Source organism: Podarcis filfolensis (genome assembly GCF_964270895.1).
Source record: "Podarcis filfolensis genome assembly, chromosome: 2".
Classification (NCBI taxonomy): domain Eukaryota; kingdom Metazoa; phylum Chordata; class Lepidosauria; order Squamata; family Lacertidae; genus Podarcis; species Podarcis filfolensis.
The window spans coordinates 56,306,623-56,328,012 of NC_139605.1; the positions used below are offsets into that span (position 1 = coordinate 56,306,623).

General features: G+C 42.6%; 1 protein-coding gene across 4 annotated transcripts in view; it reads left to right on the forward strand.

Moving 5' to 3' along the window:
* Positions 1 to 23: 23 nt before the first annotated feature.
* UIMC1 (ubiquitin interaction motif containing 1) overlaps positions 24 to 21,390 on the forward strand; it is an 81,117-nt gene continuing 59,750 nt past the window's right edge. The window contains exons 1-2 of one of the 4 annotated variants that reach the window (XM_083603836.1): positions 24 to 887; positions 11,497 to 11,636. In XM_083603836.1, the coding sequence (XP_083459962.1) occupies positions 11,505 to 11,636 (132 nt within the window). In that variant the 5' untranslated portion in view covers positions 24 to 887; positions 11,497 to 11,504. Of the gene's footprint in view, positions 888 to 5,142; positions 5,212 to 11,496; positions 11,637 to 21,390 lie in introns of those variants that run through there. The other 3 variants (XM_083603835.1, XM_083603834.1, XM_083603833.1) reach the window with 3 other exon arrangements.

Genomic DNA, 21,390 nt, shown 5'->3' on the forward strand with positions numbered 1-21,390 from the left:
GAACGCCCTCGCGATATTTGGTTTGCACGTGATCGAAGCCGCCTCTCCCTGGGCGTCCATTTCTCTTGAGGGCACTGGGAGGGCCGAGAGGGGAGCAGTTGCTATGGGGATGGAGCCTGGCGGCATGGTCGTGAGGACGCGCCGACCTGCACGCACACTGCCCCCCCGCCTGCTCCAAAACGCCTCCAACTGCTGTGTGTGTATGTGCCCACTCATTTCTATGATGTCGCATTTACACACCTCATTTCTGTGCACAAGAGAGTAGCAGTTTTGTTAAAACCACACACGCCTCTCTTGGGGAACATGGCAGGCGGCTAATAATTACGCTACGGCCGAATTAGGCTGCAGGACATGCGTGTTCTTAAATGGAGAGCCCCCTCGCGGAAAACCCGATTTCAATCCGGTTGGCGGGAAACAAAAGGCAGAGGGTGACTGGAAAGGCCGCGCGTGCAGGAAATCACAGCTGAGAGTCGAGCGAAGTGACCCCTAGAAGAAGCCGAAACGGCTTCTGCGTCGGCCGGCGGCGCTGATCCTATCCAGGCCCGGGGAGAAGTAGACAGGGCTGCCCGCCCGCCTGCTTGTCCAATGCTGAGCCGCCTTCACCCAGGATGACACCGAAGGACCGGGCTGTGGGACGGCGCGAAGAAGAACGGCTCCCGTGACCCCCGCAAGCCCCGCCCTTCCCCTCAAGCGAGGCCGCCGACTATTTCCATTTTAGCTCCGGGAAGTGAAGTTGCTGGCGCCAGCTTGAGTGCGGGCAAAATATCCGCTGCCGAGCCTCCGTCACTCCCAGCAAGGGGCAGCGGAGCCGCCGACTTGCCTCCGCCGCTGAGCTGGTGGGAGGGGAAGGCGGGGTAGTGGCCCGGTTTGGGGAGGAGCCGGCCCCGGTGAGTAGCCTTGTCCGCCCGCCCGCCCGCCTGCCTGCCTGCCTCCCTCCGTGGGGCCCGTAGGACCTTTTTCCATGCTTCCCCTGTGGGGGCTCTTCACTCCCTCTCCCCCCCCCCCCATTGCAGGGTCTCCCCATGGGTCTAGCAGCCTCTTCGCAGGGAGTCTTGGTGCTTGGGTGGCGCTTCGTTGCAACCTTGGTGGTCTAAACCCACCCCTTCTGTCTAAAGTAGGGGAGGATTCAGTAGGACCCGGGCTGGCCTGTCCTTCCACTTTTTTAACAGCCGTTTAATATGCAGAAATCCTCATGGGACTCTTTTCATGGCCTGGAGATACCTACCAAGCTGGCAGAGCTTCAGGAGCCCTTTCAAAAGTTTGCAACCTTAGAGTGAAATCTGACAAAAAGTTCGCTCTCTCCACAAAGGCCCTGCCTCTCCACAGGAGGCCTGCCTGCTCTGATTATCTTTTGCAGGTTTTTTAATGTGTCTGTTTTCAGTTCTCTTCTCCTCTGTTTAGTTTATGCACTCCTCTAGAAGTACCTTCTGCCTCAGGTTCTTGATCTTATAGGATGCAGAACTTTTAAAAAAGATTGCTTATGTCCGCAGCTTTGTAGATTAGTCATGTTTGTACTTGATAACTGAGCATTCCTCAGAACAGACTGTATAAAAAGAGCCCACAAACAGGCATAGGAGTGCTTACCAGGATTTTTTTTTTTTTGCAATATTTTGGAAGTCACTGTTGATAGTTACCTTTATTCAAGCTACCATATATATTTCATAGAAATAGCATCTTCAGCTCTTGCTACCCCCATCCCTACTTTAGTGTCTCCTACAGTTTTGAGTGTTGTGTGGACACATGATCACAGGGCCATAATTCTCCCAGAATTTATTTGTGGCATTGTCTCTGTCCTTAGAGGATGAGTGCTCTCTCAAATGCAGTAAAGTTGAGACAATACTACTGGTACGCCAGCTGAGACCTGTCTATGCATGGCCTGGGTAGTACATGCTCGGTTAACTCCCGCTTGGACTACAGTGGTACCTCAGGTTACATATGCTTCAGGTTACAGACTCCGCTAACCCAGAAATAGTACCTTGGGTTAAGAACTTTGCTTCAGGATGAGAACAGAAATCGTGCTCCGGCGGCAGCGGGAGGCCCCATTAGCTAAAGTGGTGCTTCAGGTTAAGAACGGACCTCTGGAACGAATTAAGTACTTAACCCGAGGTACCACTGTACTGCAATGCGCTCTATGTGACTTGGAAACAACAACTAATCCAGAATGGGGCAGGTAGACTGGTGACAGGGAGCGGCTGCCAGGATCATATAACCCCAGTCTAAAAGAAGTGTGTTGGCTCCCAGTATGTTTCTGAGCACAATTCAAAGTGTTGGTGCTGACCTTTAAATCCCTATATGGCTTTGGCCCTGTATGCTTGAAAGAGCATCTCCACCACCATCTTCTAGCCGGACACTGAGATCCAGCTCTGAGGGCCTTCTGGTGGTTCTCTCATTGTAAGAGTTGAGGTTACAGGGAACCGGGCATCTGTGGAATGCCCTCCCAGCAGATGTCAAACAGCCATGTGATTTTTAAAAGACATCTGAAGGCAGCCCTGTTCAGGGAAATTTTTGTGTTTGATGTTGTATTGTGCTTTTACTATTTTTTGTTGGGAGCCACCCAGAGTGGGCAGCATATAAATAATGAGCAGCATATAAATAATAAATTAGTATTATTAATAATAATATTCCCTTTAAAGAAACAATTTCTCAGTGACAAAATACCAATAAAGCTTTCTGCATTTCCTGCCGTGCCCCTCCCCTGCAATTCTTTGGCCATAATTATATTCACATTTCCTTCTTAGTTTAGATTTGTTTCCATGCTTTATGTGTTATTAGCCTTCCCAGTTCTGGGTTATAAAGCTCTCTTATTTTATTTTATTTAAACAAAAGTCTTGTCTAGTTTGCTCATCTGCTTATGGTATCACATACGAGGTTAGTAAAGCATGTACCGTATGTGCAGAAGGGGGAGACACAGAGCAGCATGGCTGTCTTCTAACAACAAGCAGTATTCTGTATCAAAGCACCCCACATCTATACAGGTACTTTTACCTTGGGAACTGGAAATAGTGCAGAGGAAAAAATAATGGAGTTGGGGCAGCTTTTAGGTTTGCAACCTGTATTCAAACAAAAGAATGATTGGTTTTGAATGAATTTTAGCATAATTTCCCCCCTTTAAACATGGAACATTCTTATTTTGGTCAGGATGAAATATAAGGGATTGGGTGTTCCATATGAAAAGTGTGTTCTAGAAAGCCGTGGATTTTTGGAAAACTGGAAATTGTCAAAATTCTGTTCTGTAGAGCTGTGTATAATTGAATAGGGTAGCATAAGTGTGCCTTAGGGTGGGGCTCCTTTATGGACTCCTTTATGGCAATCATTAAACTTGGTCATAGGTTGATTTGTACAGGAATACAATGCAATAATTGTTGACTTTCAAGTTGAACCTTATTTCCTGGCAAACAGGAAATATTTTATTGCTGCTGTATCTAGTCTTTGTCTGCATCAGAACTGTAATAGGGTCAGGTCTGATTTGAACATTATTTACTTGCTCATTATGGATGGATGAAATGTTTCCATGTGGCATTCAAAGTTCATATTGTACATACCAAATTGGCAGAATCTCATAGAACATCATGCCAATATTAGATGCTCTGTAAGACTGATATGGTGACATTGCATGCAGTTGGAATGACTGAGGTGCTGAGCCTAATACAAACTTTACTTTCTGCTGTGCGGAGTGCTGTCACAGATATATTTTATTAGTCTCCGCTTGTGGCCTTAGTAGATCTGAATCAGCACAGAATAGTTGCAGCCCCCCTAGAGGCGGACTTGATTATTGGTGCATGTGTTTTCAAAGGTAACAGCCTCAAGCCAGAGATATATTTTTTTTGGTACAAGCAACCCATCTTAAACCTAAACACATTTTCTCAGAAGCAAGTCCCTTTGATTTCAGTGGTGCTTTCAAGGTATGCTTAGACTCTCAGTCGTTGCATAAAAAAGACTTGTCTGATGCATAAGGTATGAATCTGCAACTCTGCTCTTCTGAATCCTTATTCCCACTTTGCTACCACTGTATTTCTTCTTTGAGCCTGTGCTTGCAACCACCGACGTGAACTCTACAGATCTGTTCTACATTTGGGAGACTAGGCTGAATTCATCTTTCCTTGTCACTGCCGAGTGCATCTAAAAATTGATCCATTCGATTTTACCAGATTTGGGTCAACCTTATGGTACACCCTCTGGTTCTTCCTCTTGCCTTTGATGCAGACAAAAGTCACACACACAAAAGGACCTGCAATTGGCTCTTGTAAGAGTCTTATTAATCCTGAGCCATCAGCAGAGATTCAGAGTGCAATAGTGTATATCCTTTCTGAAAAAATTGTAACATTATGTATTCCTTTCATCTTGCTACCCAGGTCATAAATTCATAGAATTGTTGAGTTGGAAGGGACTCCAAGGGTAATTTAGTCCAGGCTCCTGCAGTGCAGGTCCCCTTTAGGAGTTTTCTGAACAGTGGGTACAATAAACCCAATCTGTTGGGGCTGTTGCAAATTCATTAGTTTTCAGAAAACATGGTAAACAGGAACAGAATTTTTAAAGGAGAGCACTATGTATTGTGTTTAACCACAATTTTTGAGTCCATAGTGTTGATTCTCATATTTTTCCCCCTCATACCTAAATTTTGGATAGCAGCTTACAAACAGCCGTCTGTAGCTTGAACCTCTCTAACTCATTTGGGGATGAGAGTCATTCATTTTTGGCCTTATTTTTGAGCATTTTAAGCTGTCACAGCTTGGCAGGTCTAGTGGCTGCAATGTCAAGATTGTGAATTATCCTGCTGGTAATTGTTTTCTGATTCGTCAAAGTGATAGATGATGATGAAAGAAAATGGCAAATAATCATAAATGGGGAATTTTCAAGGATGCCCCTGAAAAGTGCAAGTTCTGAAATGAAACACATGTGGGCTTGCTTATTAATGGGTCACCTTTACTGTCTGAGCTTAAAGAAAGAAATGTTCTTAAGCATCCAGAGATGGGGTTGGGGACCCAGATGATTGGAAAACCAGCCTGTGAGCTAACATGCAGAATTAGTTAACAGCAGACTCCCAGGGAGAGAGTAAGATGGAGGCATGAAAGCAAAACAAAATTTTCAATGCTTCCTGACTTGAATTGGTTTCTTTAATTTATGTTTGCAGGGACATCAGCCCTGTTGGCTTCAGAGCACCAGTGACAGTTGTGTGGTTGAGTATGCAATCCTAAACCCTCTTACTCGGAAGTAAGCCACATTTAAGTCAATGGGACTTTTTCTGAGTAGACATGTATAGTGTTGCTTCTATTAAAATGTTAGGGATAAGTGTGTCATCCTACCTGTGTTTTGTGCTTCATAGCAATCCCATATTGAATGTGATCTGTCAGGCAGATGATATACTGCACAATCTGAGCAAGTTGAGTGCTGGTGTGGATGTTGTTTTTTTGGCAGGCTTGCAAATGCTCTTCCCCAATCTGCTTCCATGTATTTCACAGGCATACTAAGATACATGATCTGATTTATTGAATATGAAATAATAACACAACCAAATCTTTCTGAATTGTCTTTTGTATTGCATTTGCCTATTGCTCCAAAGTGTGTATCTTGTAAATATTTGAGTGTTTTTGCTTCCCTTTCTGTAAGCAGTGGAAATTTCAGAATGGCAGTGGTTGTTTTCCCATCAAAGTGAGAGCATTGGAGTGGGTCTTTGTATTTACAAACAAACATACAGGGCAGGATTAGAAGTCATTCTAACAGAAGCCTGCACAGAGGCTTCTGCTAGTGCACCAGATCTTTCTCCTCCTTTCCTTTCTGTACAGAGCCTGATACTGGCTGTGGGGCAGTCTATATTGCTATATATATCTGCAGCACTTTTTAGTTCTTTGTTTACTTTGCTGCTGGATCTTTGATTGTCTAGCTTGCTCCTGGATTGTTAGCCCGCTCTGCATAATTAGCTGAGTTCTGAAAGTTTTTGGGGTGAGAGCAGGAAGTTCTGCTGAAATAGGTGGGGTTTAAAGTTGGCTGCAGTGGAGAGCTTCTATCAGGGAGGGGAGGACAACAAAGCAGGGAGACAGGTGACTGTCTTCTTGCTGAGGAAAGTAGCAAGAAACATAAAGGTGAAGCTGAAAGAGTTTGCTGGTTTATGTGAGGGCTTATCCTCATTTCTTATCAGTTAAGAGGGAGGAGGGAGAGAGCAAACAAAGCCAGCACACTATCTGCAAAGTATCTGTAAAGTATTGGTTCAGCTGAGCTATCCCCTGGGAAGCTGTCAAGTCTCAGCCTTTTGTTCACCAATATATTGCCTTGTTGAAACACTTATCACAATGTTATTTCAATACTGGTATTCAGCTGCACAGCCCTAGTCTGGAGCCTGTGGGAGAAGGAGAAAGGGAATTGTTTCATCTGGTAAACTGAAAGGCTCTGCTAAATTCCTCTCACAATTTCAGAGAAAGGGATAGAGAGCTGCAGCACCCAGTGCAGACAGCACTGGTTCTGAACCCAGTAGAGTACATTAGTCTGCTCCATTAATCCTCTTTTCCTAATGTCAAATCTCTATCCTATTTCTTTCTGTTAATAACCTGATTGCTAAAGCAATAGCTCAGACAGAACTAGTACAGCTATTCCTTTTTTTCACTGCTGCCTGAAGGTATCTTGTTCTCTCAAATAACTCTGTGTTTCTCCTTGCTGTCCCTTGTTCATGGATTCCCCGCCCCCCAGAACAATCTTCTGGTTCTACCTCTCTCTTCTTCCAAATCCTTCCTCCATATAGTTCTTGATTATCTGTCCAGTCATCCTTAAATGTGTGTTACTGCCCTTGCTCAACTTCAGCTCTTATTGCCCTTGCCCCTCATATCCATTCTCTTCCATTGTTGAGCTTTCGTTCAGAGGTGGTAGCCACAGAGGTCTATGGACTACAGCTCCCATAATCATTGACCATGCTGGTTGAGACTGATGAGAGGCGGGAGTCCAACAACATCTAGAGGACCACAGGTTAACCACCCCTGCTTTAGAGTGTAGGCTCCTGCCCTGGCTGCTTTCATTTCTACTTATGCGGTAAAGCACCATTTGCATTATTGCTACATTCTCTCATATAAAAGCAATTTCCAACATTTCATTGCATTGTAGCATGATCAGGAAATGAAAAGCAGAGCTATGCAGTTTGGAATTGGTTTAATTCTTAGTGGTTCTCATTGCATTTTATGATGTAGAGTTATAGGGATTCATCCAGGAAGATGGTTGAGAAAAGACCAACACCTGTACTGGGGTAGCTGTTTTTATGGGAGGAGACTGTCATGGTAACATCTGCATTAGATATATGGTGAAGTGCACAAAGCCCCCCTCGGCCAGTGCAGTAGGGTGTGTCATTTTAGGAGGTGAAACTTAACTTTCGCAAATTTCTTCAGTGAGGGGTCTTTAAAATATGTTTTTAATGAATTCAATTCTTATTTTTTGATTGAATAACATTTAGCTTGGTAAATTATGTTTGATTAGAAAGCACATAAACTGCTCTTGGAAAGCCAAAGAACTTTAATTTTGCCTTCCGAAAATGTCAGGAAGTGCTATAAAAATTTTTGTTTCTCTGCATAAAACATATCCTTTTAAGCATACAACATTACCTTGTAATCATAAGACAATGTTAGAAAGTAATCAGACATCAGACACTCCCGTTTATTCTGCATCCAATACACTCCCACCATTGATTTTGGAAGTGGTATACACAAGGTTTGATCTGAACCAGCTTTGATCCGAATTCAGAAAAAGCCCAGGCTGGCCTCTACCGCTGCCAGCACCGATGCCAGAGGGAAACCGCGGTGTCTGGCGCACCTATCGAGGGAGCCACAGCCTCCCTTCCCACCCAACAACCCCGTGGAGCTCCGAGGCTGGAGGGACCTCAGAGCCAGAGCAACAAAAACTTGAAACCACACAAAGCCCCAGGCCCAGACGGCTTCACAGCAGAATTCTATAGGAAATTCAAAGAACCCCTGATGACCTACATGACCCGCCTATTCAATGACATCATGAAAGGGGGGCCCATCCCCAAAACCTGGACCCACTCCAAAATAGTCTCCATCCCAAAACCACTGAAAGACAGCCTCAAAGTAGAATCATATCGCCCAATCTCATTAATAAACGAAGACTACAAGATATTCACAACAATCTTGGCCAACCGCCTAAAAATCTTATGCAAGTTAATAGCTCCAGACCAGACTGGCTTTGTCCCTGGTCACAATATTACTGAACCTGATCAAACACAGCAAGGCAACTAAACTCCCACTGACAATTATGTCCCTAGACATCCTCAAAGCTTTTGATTGCTTAGAATGGAAATACCTATTAGCAGTACTAATTAGCATGAAATTTGGTCCCAACTTCCTACAAATCCTCAAACAAATATACCGTATTTTTCGCACCATAGGGCGCACCGGACCATAGGGCACACCCAGTTTTTAGCGGGGGGGGGGGGGAATTAAGAAAAAAAATATTTTTTCCCCCGAGCCCCAAAGAGCAGCCACTATGGAACTTGCATGGGCTTGTCAGTGGACTTCTATACTTTGGCTGTAGTAAGTTTACATGTCAAAGGAGGTTCATATACCCAGTTAGCTATCAGCTCCAACAGGAACAAAGCACAGGGGTTGATGAAATATGTCTTCCTTGGACGTACAGAAATGCCTCCCAGTATGTCATCATCTCCGCCCCTTAAGTCAACAATCTTTTGGACACCAGCTCTCCTCTCTTCACTGTCATCTGAGCACAAGAGTGTCTGGATTATCATTTCGCTGAATGCATACCATGCTGAGCACTAAGTGGTTGGCAGAACAGCATCCACTACAGCCGCCTTTTGTAGCTGAAACAAGATGCAGCGTGCGCCTTCCACCCAATAGTGTTTTACTGTGATGTTGAACCAGCAGGGGTGGTATACACAAACAATGTATTCCACTCTCAGTCTTAAATTGTTGAGGGTTTTGCTTTAAGTCTTTTTTGAAACCCATATGCAACGAAGCCCGTTTGCTGCTGTTACCACCTTGAATAGTTCACTGGACCAATGTCTAGAAGAGCCAGATCTGTGGGATGTTTTTCTGTCCTTATGGCCTGTGTGATCTGATACTCGTACACTTAATCAGTAGACAGATCCTTAACAACATTGTCACTCAGTGAAATAAGAGGCTCTCCAATTGAGAGTTGGGTGAATGAAGGATCAAATTCAAGTTCTGCAGCAGTGTCTAGCATCTTGCCACTGCTACCTGTCCACTTGCTGTTAGATAAGGTCTTCCCATCAAATGCTGTGATCAAGTGTCACAGGGGTGTGGACACAAACCAACCAGAGCAGCTTACAACCTGGTTTGACCTCTACCCAGTGCATGGTACCACCCACCCAGCCAGTGTTAGCATTTGTAGAATCACCTCCAATGGCCTGCAGGCTCTTATCAATGCCCTTCTTCATGAAATCTACAGTATAATTAGCAATAATGTCAGCTGGTTTCGCCCTATTTGAACCTTTCTCTGGAGTGAAGTGGTAGAGATACCTTCCACCACTGCTGATCTGAATTGTCTTCTTTCAGCATATCTTTAGTTGTATCTTCACGGACGTCTAAAAAGATGTAGTCAGTTTCATCCTTCTGACACAGATAATCAAATTCCTGATCCAGGGATTTTGTTACTTTTTCTTGGTCCCTCTTGACTTTATTGTGATCAATTACAAGTCCTTTGTGTTCTTCAGTGATCAAGCCAGCATCCACAAAGGCAGCAGTGGTGATGGCAGCTGTTGCATGTAGGCCAGCACCCTATCTAATGCTATGCATAGCAACATTATATATTTCAAATGTGTTGTATACATTTTTCTAATTAAAATGTTATTTTTTGAAGTATTAGAAGTGGACGGTATACTTGGTTTTCCTAATGTCAATTAATAACTTCCATCATTTCCATCTTGGGCATCAGCTATTTGTTCTTCATTTTAATCAGCAGAGAAAATAATTTCATTTGATGGTATTGAAGCATCCTGCTTTCTTCTCTGCTTATATTCAGCAAGACTTATTCTCTCATCTTCTTGCCACTTGCTTTTTTACTTGTCTTTTATACCCAGGCAGATCTGGCAAGCCAGACTAATGTGATCCAATCATTTTTAATGATTTTAATGCAATTTTTTAAAAGATTCCCATTTGTTTTTTAATATGACAATTTAAAAATTACTGGAAATTCCACAAAAATGTTAAAAGGTCATTATTTTCTATGGAGCTATATACCAAGCAAAACTAAATTACATTAATTTAACCAAAATATCATTTAAATTCCCAAGTGATGCTACAACTTTTTAGCACCCCTCATTTTTGGAATTTGAAAGTTGAAAAATTCAACACGCCCTACCAGGGCAGCCCTCTGCGAACCAAACCTAACCAGTATGGCTCTTGACCATCATCATGCAAATATCTCTGCTGGCTGTAAGATAACCCAGAAAGTTATTCCTACCATGATAGCTTTCATGCAGTGGGACCTTGTATTTTCTCTATGCATTCTTTTGGTTTCCTGTTCGTGTTGTTATCACTTAGGATGCTGAGCTGATAGCCAGAAAAGCTTTGGAGAACATAGTGCGGGGGTGGGGGTGGGGAGGATTTGCGGTGTTGCTGCTTCTCTCAGTTGGCCAAGAGCCCTAATCAGCTTTTCTGGCTGTGCTTTCACTGTTAAAGCTTGTTATGTAGCTCTCTTGCTATGTATAGTGTGGCAATGAAGGACTTTGCCGGAAGCACCAGCTCTAATTGCACTTGTACCTGCCCTCCCCTCTGTTTCTCATAACTCTTAGCATTTCTGGCTTTTCAGCAGTTTTTCCCCTCTAGCTGCAGAATGCCCTTTCTGGAACAGGTAGCCATGGTTTGTCCCAGCAGAGGGCACTATGAGCATGCTGTTCAGTGGGTGACTTAGGCTATAAAAGGAGAGCCAAGTGTCCTTGACTTTTCTCTCTCGTTTTCATTTAGTCTTTTTGCCGTTCTTCTGACCTTTGTCTTATTCCTACAGTACACTTCCAAGCTGTTGCTCTGTGAGCATATTACTTGAAAAATGCAGCTCCTTTCCCGTGCCTAATTGAATATGAAAGCTGGCAACTGCTTCTGATGCTTTGGTTTCCCCCTTCTGTAGTGCTGAGTCTAGCACGATCCGCTGTCCCTTTCTCAGTTTTTCCTGCATCAGCAGTGGAGCCAGGTTTAGGCTAATAGGGGTTTGGGATGGCAGGCTGATGTTTTCTGATGTTGCATGAATAACTTTGGGCAAGTTGGAAATGTGTTTTTGTAGCTGCTATTCATTGCTTTGGAACCTGCTGTTAGTCGGTGTTTTCTAGCTTCTTCCTGATTTAATCAGCTATATAAGGTAGTCTTAATTGGGTGAGTGGGGATTTATGAATGTGCCTCTGAATAAGTCTCAGGTCTCCACACCTATGAGACAAGAATGGATTGCCTAGGGTGCTCTACCTCCAAGTAATCAATTAGGAGGGGAAACTGAACCAGGATCAGTCGGACAAATAAATATTTCTGTTTGTTCCAGTGGAAAGGATGCCAAAGAAAAAGCGGAAAACTTCAGATGGGCCGGATTCCCAGAGCCAGGATCAGGGAGAAGAGTCAAGGGAATTGTCAAATGCCATGGTTGTGGATGCATGCATTGTCATATCTGACAGTGATGGAGAGGTGAGTAGTCAAGAACAAACAATGCAAATTCTGACTTGAATTCTCTTTGTATACCAGTGCATTTTCTTTCCCCTCCCCCATAAAATTTTATTTTGAAATAAAGTTGGAAATATAGGCAACAAAATGAAAGAACACCACAGAATATTATATCATGATCACTAATTAAGAGGAAACGGAAAAAGGAACTCACTGATTACTGGCCTTGGTATATCAGGCGTGGGCTGCTGGGACAATTAGAGTATAACAGCCTGGGGACAGGGTCACTAACTACTGGATGAGTTTGGATGTCCAAACTACAGTTAGAAAAGAAATATGCATCTGTATTTGATTAGAATGCAGTCAGGTGTTTGATGGGCTTTCACAGGAGATAAGATAAACAAAAACCATGGTGTCAGAACGCCCTGTCCCCCCCAATACAATTGCTTCCTTATTGAGCAACTTCATACATAATCATGGTCCCTCAGATTTAATCAATCTGCTAATTTATTTTTATGGGAGAGATTATTCTACCTCTCTATCTGGAGTTAGGTAGCTGGACTTTGACACAATAGTCTATTCTGCTTAATGTATTTTTAGGAGAGCTTTGATTTATTTTTCTCTAAGTAATCATATTGTCATACTTGGAAAGAATAGGCATTTGGCATTGGAAATAAACTCTCCACACCCCCAGTTTCCTCTCACTACTGTATTGGCCTGAATATAAGCCGCATCCGCAAATAAGCTGCACCTTTAAAATTAGGTGGCTTGGGGGAGACTTGGAAGCCACGGAAGGGATGGGCACCATTGCCCTCTGCTCCCAGGCTGCTCACGGGGTGGGGGGTGGGGGGAGCCACACCACTTTGCCGGTGGCGTAAGGTCACAAATATAAGCCGCACTTTAACTTTTAATGATCGGAATTTGGGAAAAAAAATGTGCGGCTTATATTCGGGCCAATATGGTATATCCTTTTTTTGGTTTGTATTTTTTATTATCACACACACACACACACACACACACACACACGGCTCTTTGCAGTATATTTTAAACACTAAACAAAACACTTTAAACTAAAGTAGCTGCATGCTCATAGGGGGAAGAAATCTGTGTCTCATGTAATTTGACAAGACAAATCCTAGTTCGTATAGCTCAAAATTGCCACTTTGAATTTTGTGCAGAAAGTAGCTGAAAGCTGACTTGAAACACCTCTGTCAGGAGGGTGAATGTGTTCTGCATCAGCTGCAGTCACCCAGCAGTCCTCAATTCTCTGTTTACAGTTAATTACAGGAGCCTGCTTTGAATCTAAGAATAGCTTGCTGGAGAAGGCCAGTGGCCCATCTAGTCCAGCATCATATTCTCACAGTCTAACCAGATGCCTGTGGAAGCTTAGGAAGGGATGAACACAGGCCAGTAGATATAAATAGGTAAAAAAAAGGTTGAGGTGTTGGGGATGACACTCCAAAGTTATTCCAGTTGTGGTATCTATTTGTTTAAAATATGCTGTAGTGATGGCTAAGTGTTGTTCAGCTGAACTTTAAGAAGATTAACAAATGACCCTGTTCAGACAGGAGTCTCATTCTGTCCAGTGTGACATAATTATGTTTAATAGAAACCAAATGTCAAGCTTGGGGGCATTCCACAGAATTCCCTAATGACAACCTTTTACTATTAAATAAGTGCTGGTAGCAGCATTATTCACACAGCTTACTGATTCTAGGGAAGGTCCAAATCCTTGTAAGCTAAAGCCAAGTCCAGCAAAACAACCACCAGAGGAACTCATTTGCCATTGTATAGTTGCAGTTTTTATGGTACATCCTCACTCAGTACTTTTAAAATTTCAGGATAGCATTTTACACAATACCAAGGGATCTTGACTTCCCTACTGATTATAGATCTTGTGCCTAGTTCCTTTAGTGGCCAGTATTGATAAGCAGATAGTTATTATGTGCAAAGACTAAAAACAAAGCAAAAACCACATAAACAAAACACAAATACAAAAAATCCCACATAAGCTAAACAGAGGTTGGGGGGGACCTTTACATCAGATGATATTGAAAGTTACATCTGCATCCTTATTAGAGATCTTCCCTGCTGGGAAAATTCTTTAAAGAAATACATCATACAGCAGTGATTATTCCTTTTTGTTAAACCCCGATCTCGGCAAATATGCTAAGCTAACTTCAGATTTGTGCTGTGTTGCGATCTTCATATTGAAATCTGCAAGGAAAGACAAAACCAATAATGACAAGAGAGTCTACAATGCATGCAAGATCAGGACCTATTGTTGGCCACAATCTTTTACCTCAGTGTGCATATATTTGAAAATAGAGAAACAAAATAACTCTTAAAATGAATCTGTAAAAATAATAGGCACTTTCACTTGACTGTACGTTCAGACCTATAAACAATAAATTCTTGTGGCATAATCTCTCATATTACAGTACAGGATATGCTCAGGGAGGCCATTAAAGAGCCAATTAGGTTCTGTTTAAGTGAAAACAGTTCACAGCCAGTTGAGTAAATGGATTTATTCTGTTTGCTCTGTTTTCAGATCTGAGGCTATAACCCTGCCTTCTCATTTTCTCTCCTGCAAAAAATACCTTTCCTGGGAATTGTGAAAAATGTGTCTGACTCCTGAAACATTTCCTCAGATTTGCCAGGCATGCAATACAAAATTCAAGTCCTGAATTCCATTGTTGCATTAAAGTAAAAGGCATGTAATAGTCTGGATAAACGACAGTTTTAGAGAGGAGTAGATTCTCAATTCTTCTGGCAGCTGCTCACATGTGGTTCCCTATGATACACAGATTTATAAGGCAGGCTTGGAAACCAGAAGTTCATTGGGCTCTTTCTTTGGCAACCTCCTGACAGGTATCTTTAGAACAAGCCTCCCATCCTCCTCTTGAGCCACGATGCTTTGTAGCAGTTGCAGCTGGAAAGTCTCCAGCAACTCGCTTTTGATGATCTCTGGCAGGCTGAGTCTCCCTGGTGTTTCTCAGTCATGCTTTGTTGTCAAACTCCTCTGTGTTATTGTGCAAACTTCTTCTTGCAGTGGGCTTTGCCATAGCATCTGTTACGGCTAATCTGAAGCAACTTTTCTGCCCAGTGGCCTGTCTAATCAATACTGATTGCCTCATAGGCTCGAGTTGCCTTTGTCTTCAACTTGTGCTATCTGTGCATATGTGATTAGACCCTTTATCAGCCTTTTACTGATATCGACAAAAAATGGTTTCTTTTCTCAGTAGAGTGTATGTAGATTGTGAAGCGATGTTAAGCTGAATTCACTCTAACATATTCGTTATATATTTATCACACCCTCCTTTAGAGAACTCAAGAGTGCTACCCTGTAAAGTAAATTAGACTGAGAGGGAAAGGAAGTTGGCACATGGCAACTCTCTATTTTATATATATATATATATACACCACTTGCATTATAGAATATCAAAGCAGCGCAGAGAAAGCCAGAAATAAGTATAAAATACACATCAGAAATAATACAATTGAAATATCAGTATAACTCCAGGAGATGATCAGCAGACAATAATTAAAAATCACATTCAGAAACTGGGTAAATGAAAAGGTCTGCATCAGAAACAGCAGATTGTAGGAGTCACAAGAGGTCTGGAGGGTGGCAACACAATAACAGGCCTTTTCTATGGTGACTTCCCATTTGTGGAATGTTCTCCCCAGGGAGTCTTGCCTGGGGCCTTCATCTTTAGGTGCCAGGTGAAAACTGTTTCTCTGTAATCAGGCCTTTGGCTGATTAACATTCTATAGTATTTTAAATGTGTTGATGGGAGAGGGGTTATTGGCTTGTTTTTGTTTTATTATGTATTTTGTGTTCTTATTTTGTATTTTGAACTGGCCTGTGATCTTCAGATGAAGGGTGGTATACAATTGTAATAACTAAATAAACAATAAATCAATAAAATTAATACATTGAACATGGCCTAGATTGAAGCATATGGTCAGCCAGTGCAACTGCTTCAACAAAGGTGTCATATATTGACTCCAGACAGCAAACTCACAGCAGCATTTTGCAGTAACTGCAACTTCTGAACCAGCCTCAGGGACAGTCCCAATGAAGTGCATTGCAGTAATCAAGTGAGCGGTGTATGTGCCACAGTCATGAGGTTATCCCTGCCCAGGACTGTCAATAGCTGGCATACCAAGCTAAGCTGGTAGAAGCCAGCCCTCACTACTGAAGCCACTTGAGCCTCTAGTGACACATGAATCAGTGAGTACCCCCAGACTATGAACATGCTCCTTTTAAGGGAGTGTCCAGAACAGGTGAATGGCCAGTTTCCTGGATGCCCAAGCCACCTACCAGCAGTACCTTCATCTTGCCAGGATACGATTTCAGTATATTGGCCATGTTCTATCCCCACTGTTTGAAACAGTAGGCTTTTGAATACCAGTTGCCAGGAATCGCAAGCCGGGAGATTATAGTTGCACTTAGGCCCTGCTGGTGGGCTTCCCATAGGCATCTGGTTGGCCATTGTAGGAACAGGATACTGGACTAGGTAGGCCTTTGGCCAGAATCAGCAGGGCTCTTCTTATCTTACATATTATTTGCAAGCCCAAGCGGAGTGCAGGTTTTTGTGACAGAGGAGAGACTATTGAAATCTTTCCGCTACATCCGTGAACTACATGCACTTATTTTACTCTTCTTCAGTACAGAAGCTATGAGCTTCAAAAGTCAAAGTGCTTGAAAGAAATATATTGGATGAATCTTGAACAGGTCAAGACTACTGGTCATTCCAGAATATTATTTCATAGAATAAAACACTTTGCTTCCACTAGCATTGGTCCAGCATGTTTACTGCTTGTGGGCTCCTCATAAGCATTTAGTTTTATTTATTTTATATTTTATTTATATAATTTATGTCCTGCACCCATCATATGTGATCTTGGGCCCACAACAATAAACAGCCAAGTATCTTTGGTTTATATAACAGCTCATTCAGAAGGCCTGAAGCAGGGGAGAGTCTTCAGCTGGTGCAAAAATAATAATAACTAAAGTTGGTACCTGGCAATGCTTGGAGGGCAGGTTGCTGGTCAGTGTGAGGACAGGTTGCTGGGCTAGATGGTCTGTGCTGGCAAGACTCCTATGCATTAGAAGGAAGTGTACAATTCATAGCTGCAGGGAGAGGGCTTGACTTACTGGTATTTGCCACTTCTGAAAAAGGGCTACATGAAGATTCCAGTGATTAGAATAGGAGAGTTTTTGGGGGGAAATATCATTTTCTCAATGAGAATATATAGTTCTTTGGGTGTTGGGAAGATACAATACTGGAAAGACATTTAAATCCCCTGAAATGTGCAAAACAAGTGAGCGAAATAGTGATAGCCTCAATAGACCCTATGTATGATTTGCTCTATTGGATAGCTGCAGTCCAGGGAGCTTCTGCAGTGAATCCAATTAATCCTCGTGGCCTAAACACACACGCGCGGTTTTCAGTGACTCAGATTTTTAAAAGCATACTTATTTAATAAAACCAGAAAATGAAAAACACTATTTAATTAGGTCTTAGATCTGCTCATGGGAAGATTTTGTTTCTAGTGGGAGCAAACCCCTTAATCCAGAAGTACTCTATATCTGTGCTGGCGAGAATGGCCTTGAGATACCTTCATTGAATGCAGAGAAGGAAAGAAATCAACAAAGGCAGTGGGGCTGCTCTAATCTGACCCAGCCTTTTAATAATGCTCATCCGCCTACGAGAATATCAACTACTCAAGGGACCATTCAACCAACTGCCTTTTTAATAAGACTGCTAGTCCAAAAATAATCTTAATCAATTAAGTATCTCCAGCACTGCTACAAGGTCATTCCTAATGCAAAACTTACAAGGAAAACTAATAGTTATGCTTGATTTGATCTCTGTGCTGTATTCCTCTGTTCACAGGAAGAATTCTGGATAGAGTTTCCCTTTCTTTGGGTTAAAAAGCTTTCAGAATATCATCATCTGTGTTGCTTTTTTCAAATAGGGATGTGCAGTTTAATTTATGCTTACAAGCAACTGCAGCGTCAGTTTTGTCCAAAGACTGCAGAAAGAGATTTGTTCTCAAAAACTCCGTACATTTTCATTCAAAAGGGACTGATTAATTTACCACTGTTTCAAGCTAGATGATTTGAAAACTGTTAATGAATTCTTACAAAACAACCTTATGTGCAGTGACTAGAAAATAAGGACCATTGAAATCATCTTAAATAGCCTACATAACTCAGTTATCTAAAATCTAGATGTGCACAATATTAATACATCCAGTACTGCTGTATAGGACAGAATCTTGGGTAACAATGAAAAAATGAGAAACACACATTGATGATATCTGAAAACAAAATTATCAGGAAAATCTTTGGTCATATCAGGGAAAATGAAACCTGCAAATGAAGGATTAAAGAAGAAATAAGAAGAGTCTATCACAAGCCAAGCATAGTGAGGGAGATTAAGGCAAATTTATTTCAGTAGCTTGGGCGCATCCGAGACACGGATAAGCAGAGAGCAGTGACAAAACAGCTTTTGTAGTAACACCATGCCTTATTATTATTTGTTAAATTTGTAAGCTGCCCTTCATCTGAAGATGACAGGGTGGTCCACAACATAAAAATACAAAATGAGAACACAAAATACACTATAAAACAAAAACAAACCACTAACCTCTCTCCCACAAACACAGAGAATGTTAAGCCAAAGGCCTGGCTATAGATGTTTTTGCCTGTTGCTTAAAGATATGTAATGAAGGTGCCAGGTGAGCCTCCCCGGGGAGAGCATTCCACAAGTTGGGAGCCACAACAGAAAAGGCCCATTCTCGTGTTGTCACCCTCCAGACCTTATGAAGCGGTTCATATGGGAAGAGGCAGTCCTTGAGGTACTGTGGTTCTGAGTCATTTAAGCCTTTATAGGTCAAAACTGACACTTTGAATTGGGCCCAAAAACTAATGGGCAGCTAGTGCAGTCAGGCCAGGATTGATGTAATATGCTCACACTGTCTTGCTCTGGTGACCTTACTTCATTTTAACTTTTCCAGGATACTCCTGAAAATTCCAATTTAGGAGCAATATGAGGGTGGGGGTAATGTTTCAGCAGGGAGGTAGCTTTGTTGCTGTGTGGGAGGTCAGCCATGCTGCTTCCTTCTCACCACCTACAGTGGTGCCTTGGGTTACAAACGCTTCGGGTTACAAACTCCGCTAACCAGGAAGTGGTTGCTCCAGGTTAAGAACTTTGCCCCAGGATAAGAACGGAAATTGTGTGCCAGCGGCGCTAGCTGGAGGCCCCATTAGTGAAAGCACGCCTCAGGTTAAGAACCGTTTCAGGTTAAGAATGGACCTCTGGAATGAAATAAGTTCTTAACTCGAGGTTCCACTGTACAGTGGTACCTCTGGATAGGAACGGGATCCATTCCGGAGCCCCGTTTGCATCCAGAAGCGAACGCAACCCGTGTCTGCGGGTCGCCACTTCCGCACTTGCGTGTGACATCATTTTGAGCGTCTATGCATGCGCGAGCGTCGAAATCTGGAAATGACGCATTACTTCCGGGTCGCCGTGGAGCGCAACCCAAAAGCGCTCAACCTGAAGGAACTTCAACCCGAGGTATGACTATTTCTCTTAAGACTGGCCTGTACTCCAGTGTAGCAGAAAAGAATAGGATTGGCATACGTTCATGTCTGGGCAGAAATCACTAAAATGTATGGGAAAATCCGAACGTATGACAGCCTATATTGGCAGTGCCGCTTTTGCCGACTCTCTAAAAACTGCTCAAAAATGGCTTTTTGTGATTTTGGGCAGAACTAAAAAGGCTCAACAACTTTTCTGTCCGGATTTTCACTGTTTGAAATATGGCAACCCTAGAAAAGAAGCCACCAGCAAGGACTCATCAGTGAGCTGAAACTGACTTGTTTCACAGGGAGTCTGAAGAAGCCTTTTGTTAATGTCACCTTGACAGAGAGTTGAGCTAAAGTATCAAGGCAAAATCAGAAGTCTGGCTGCCAGGAGTAAAAGTGTCAAGGGGTTTCTCTGAACTTTGTCACGAGAAGAATAGGTGCAAGCTTAGAGTCCATGCTGGGTAATTGCCTATCTGACCGTAGTTTTTTAAGAGGACCAGCTTCCCAGTGACAAATATAGGACACTGACAGGAGCTAGCTCTTCCTTTTTACGCAACTGCAAAATGACGAAGCTTGTAAAAAGAATATTAAAGTGTAAACAGGCGAAACGAGAGGGGAGAGCACAGCAAGGGGGATAAAACAGGATGGCTGTGTAGCTGTCCAAACCCACCCACACAGCATCAAGCAGCAGCAGCAGCAGCAGCAGCTTTAGCTTTGCTCTGTTTTAGGCATGCTGTAAGAACCATCTGGGAGTCTCTGGAATGGTTAACACCTGTCATGTTACTACAGCCAATAACAAAGCAGTCCGTTTGTGAGCGCCTTGATAAAAATGGATGATCAAAAAGAAAGCAAGATGGATTTGTCTGGAGAGAAAACACACACATATCATGGCGAGCTAATGCTGTTTGTTTTTAACACAGTGGTGGTTTTTCTAGCCAGTGCAATTACTATGCCATGATCATGTTAAGATATTTGGTATATTGCCCACCATATCTTCTCTTAAGCAATCAGGAAAATATGGATTGTAAGTGTCTGCTAGGGAGGTAGTTCCCTCCTCCAGATCCATATCCCCTGGATTCCCAAGGGCTCTCCACTGCAATTTCACCAGATCTACCAGAAATAGTAGACCATTTCTCTGGTGCTATTCATTTATTTGGAATATTTACTTTGCCCCTCACCTTGAAAAAAATCATGCAGATGCTCATGGTTGCACATCTGATCATGGCTTGGAGGAAATGCAGAATTGCAGAATTCTAAAGGGGCAGGCTGTTAGATGAAGTAGAGCAGAGGTGGCTACCCTGTGGCCCTCTCATTATGCTGGCTTAGACTGATGGGAGCTGGACTTCAAGAATATCTGGAAGCCCAAAATTTAGATAATAGATAGTCACTCTTGAAGTCTTTTCAGATAATGCAAAGCCAGAATAAATTCCACATGACTATTCACCACCCTGCTTTCTAGTAGAAGTCATCATTGACAGAATTCCCCCGTCAAAGTTAAGATTCTACCACTACTTCGACATGCCTTATTTCTTGACAGTCCTCCCTAGCACTCCTCCTGTCATTCTGCATAGCATACTGGCCCTGTTGATCTTCTCTTTGACTCACTTCTTCTTGCATCAGTTCTGTGTTGTTGCTGCCCTTTTTCTCAAAACACAACACTTTCAACTTTCTCAAGTCTATTCCCTATACTCTGTATCCTTCTTTCAGTTTCCTTGCCTCTGGGCTCCCTTTGTCTTTGTCCTGGGTCCTCAGCCTAGCCAAGTAATGTTTTGATTCCAGCAAAACTGACAGCTTTACATTCCCTCACAGAAGTTAGACTATAGCTGGCTTAGTGTCCTTGTTACTATACTAGCTCAGCCAACCACAAGCCCAAAACAATATCCTGGCCCTAAATTTTCTTAACACATTGGGAAATGGAGGAGCAGAAGTCAAAATTCTCCTAAGACAAGCATAATTATATGAACAAGAGAAAAATCAATGTCGTATTAACAAAATTGGTTAGATAATTGCTCCACTTAGAAAAATCTGCATGGTTCTAGGGAACTACTGTATAGCCTAAATAAGTATGTTGCAATGCTGATATGCCCAAAAGGCAACTTGAACTAGCAGAATTTTAAACATTGCTTCCATATGACAGAAAATCATTGTTTCATTCTCTTCCATACTAGTCAG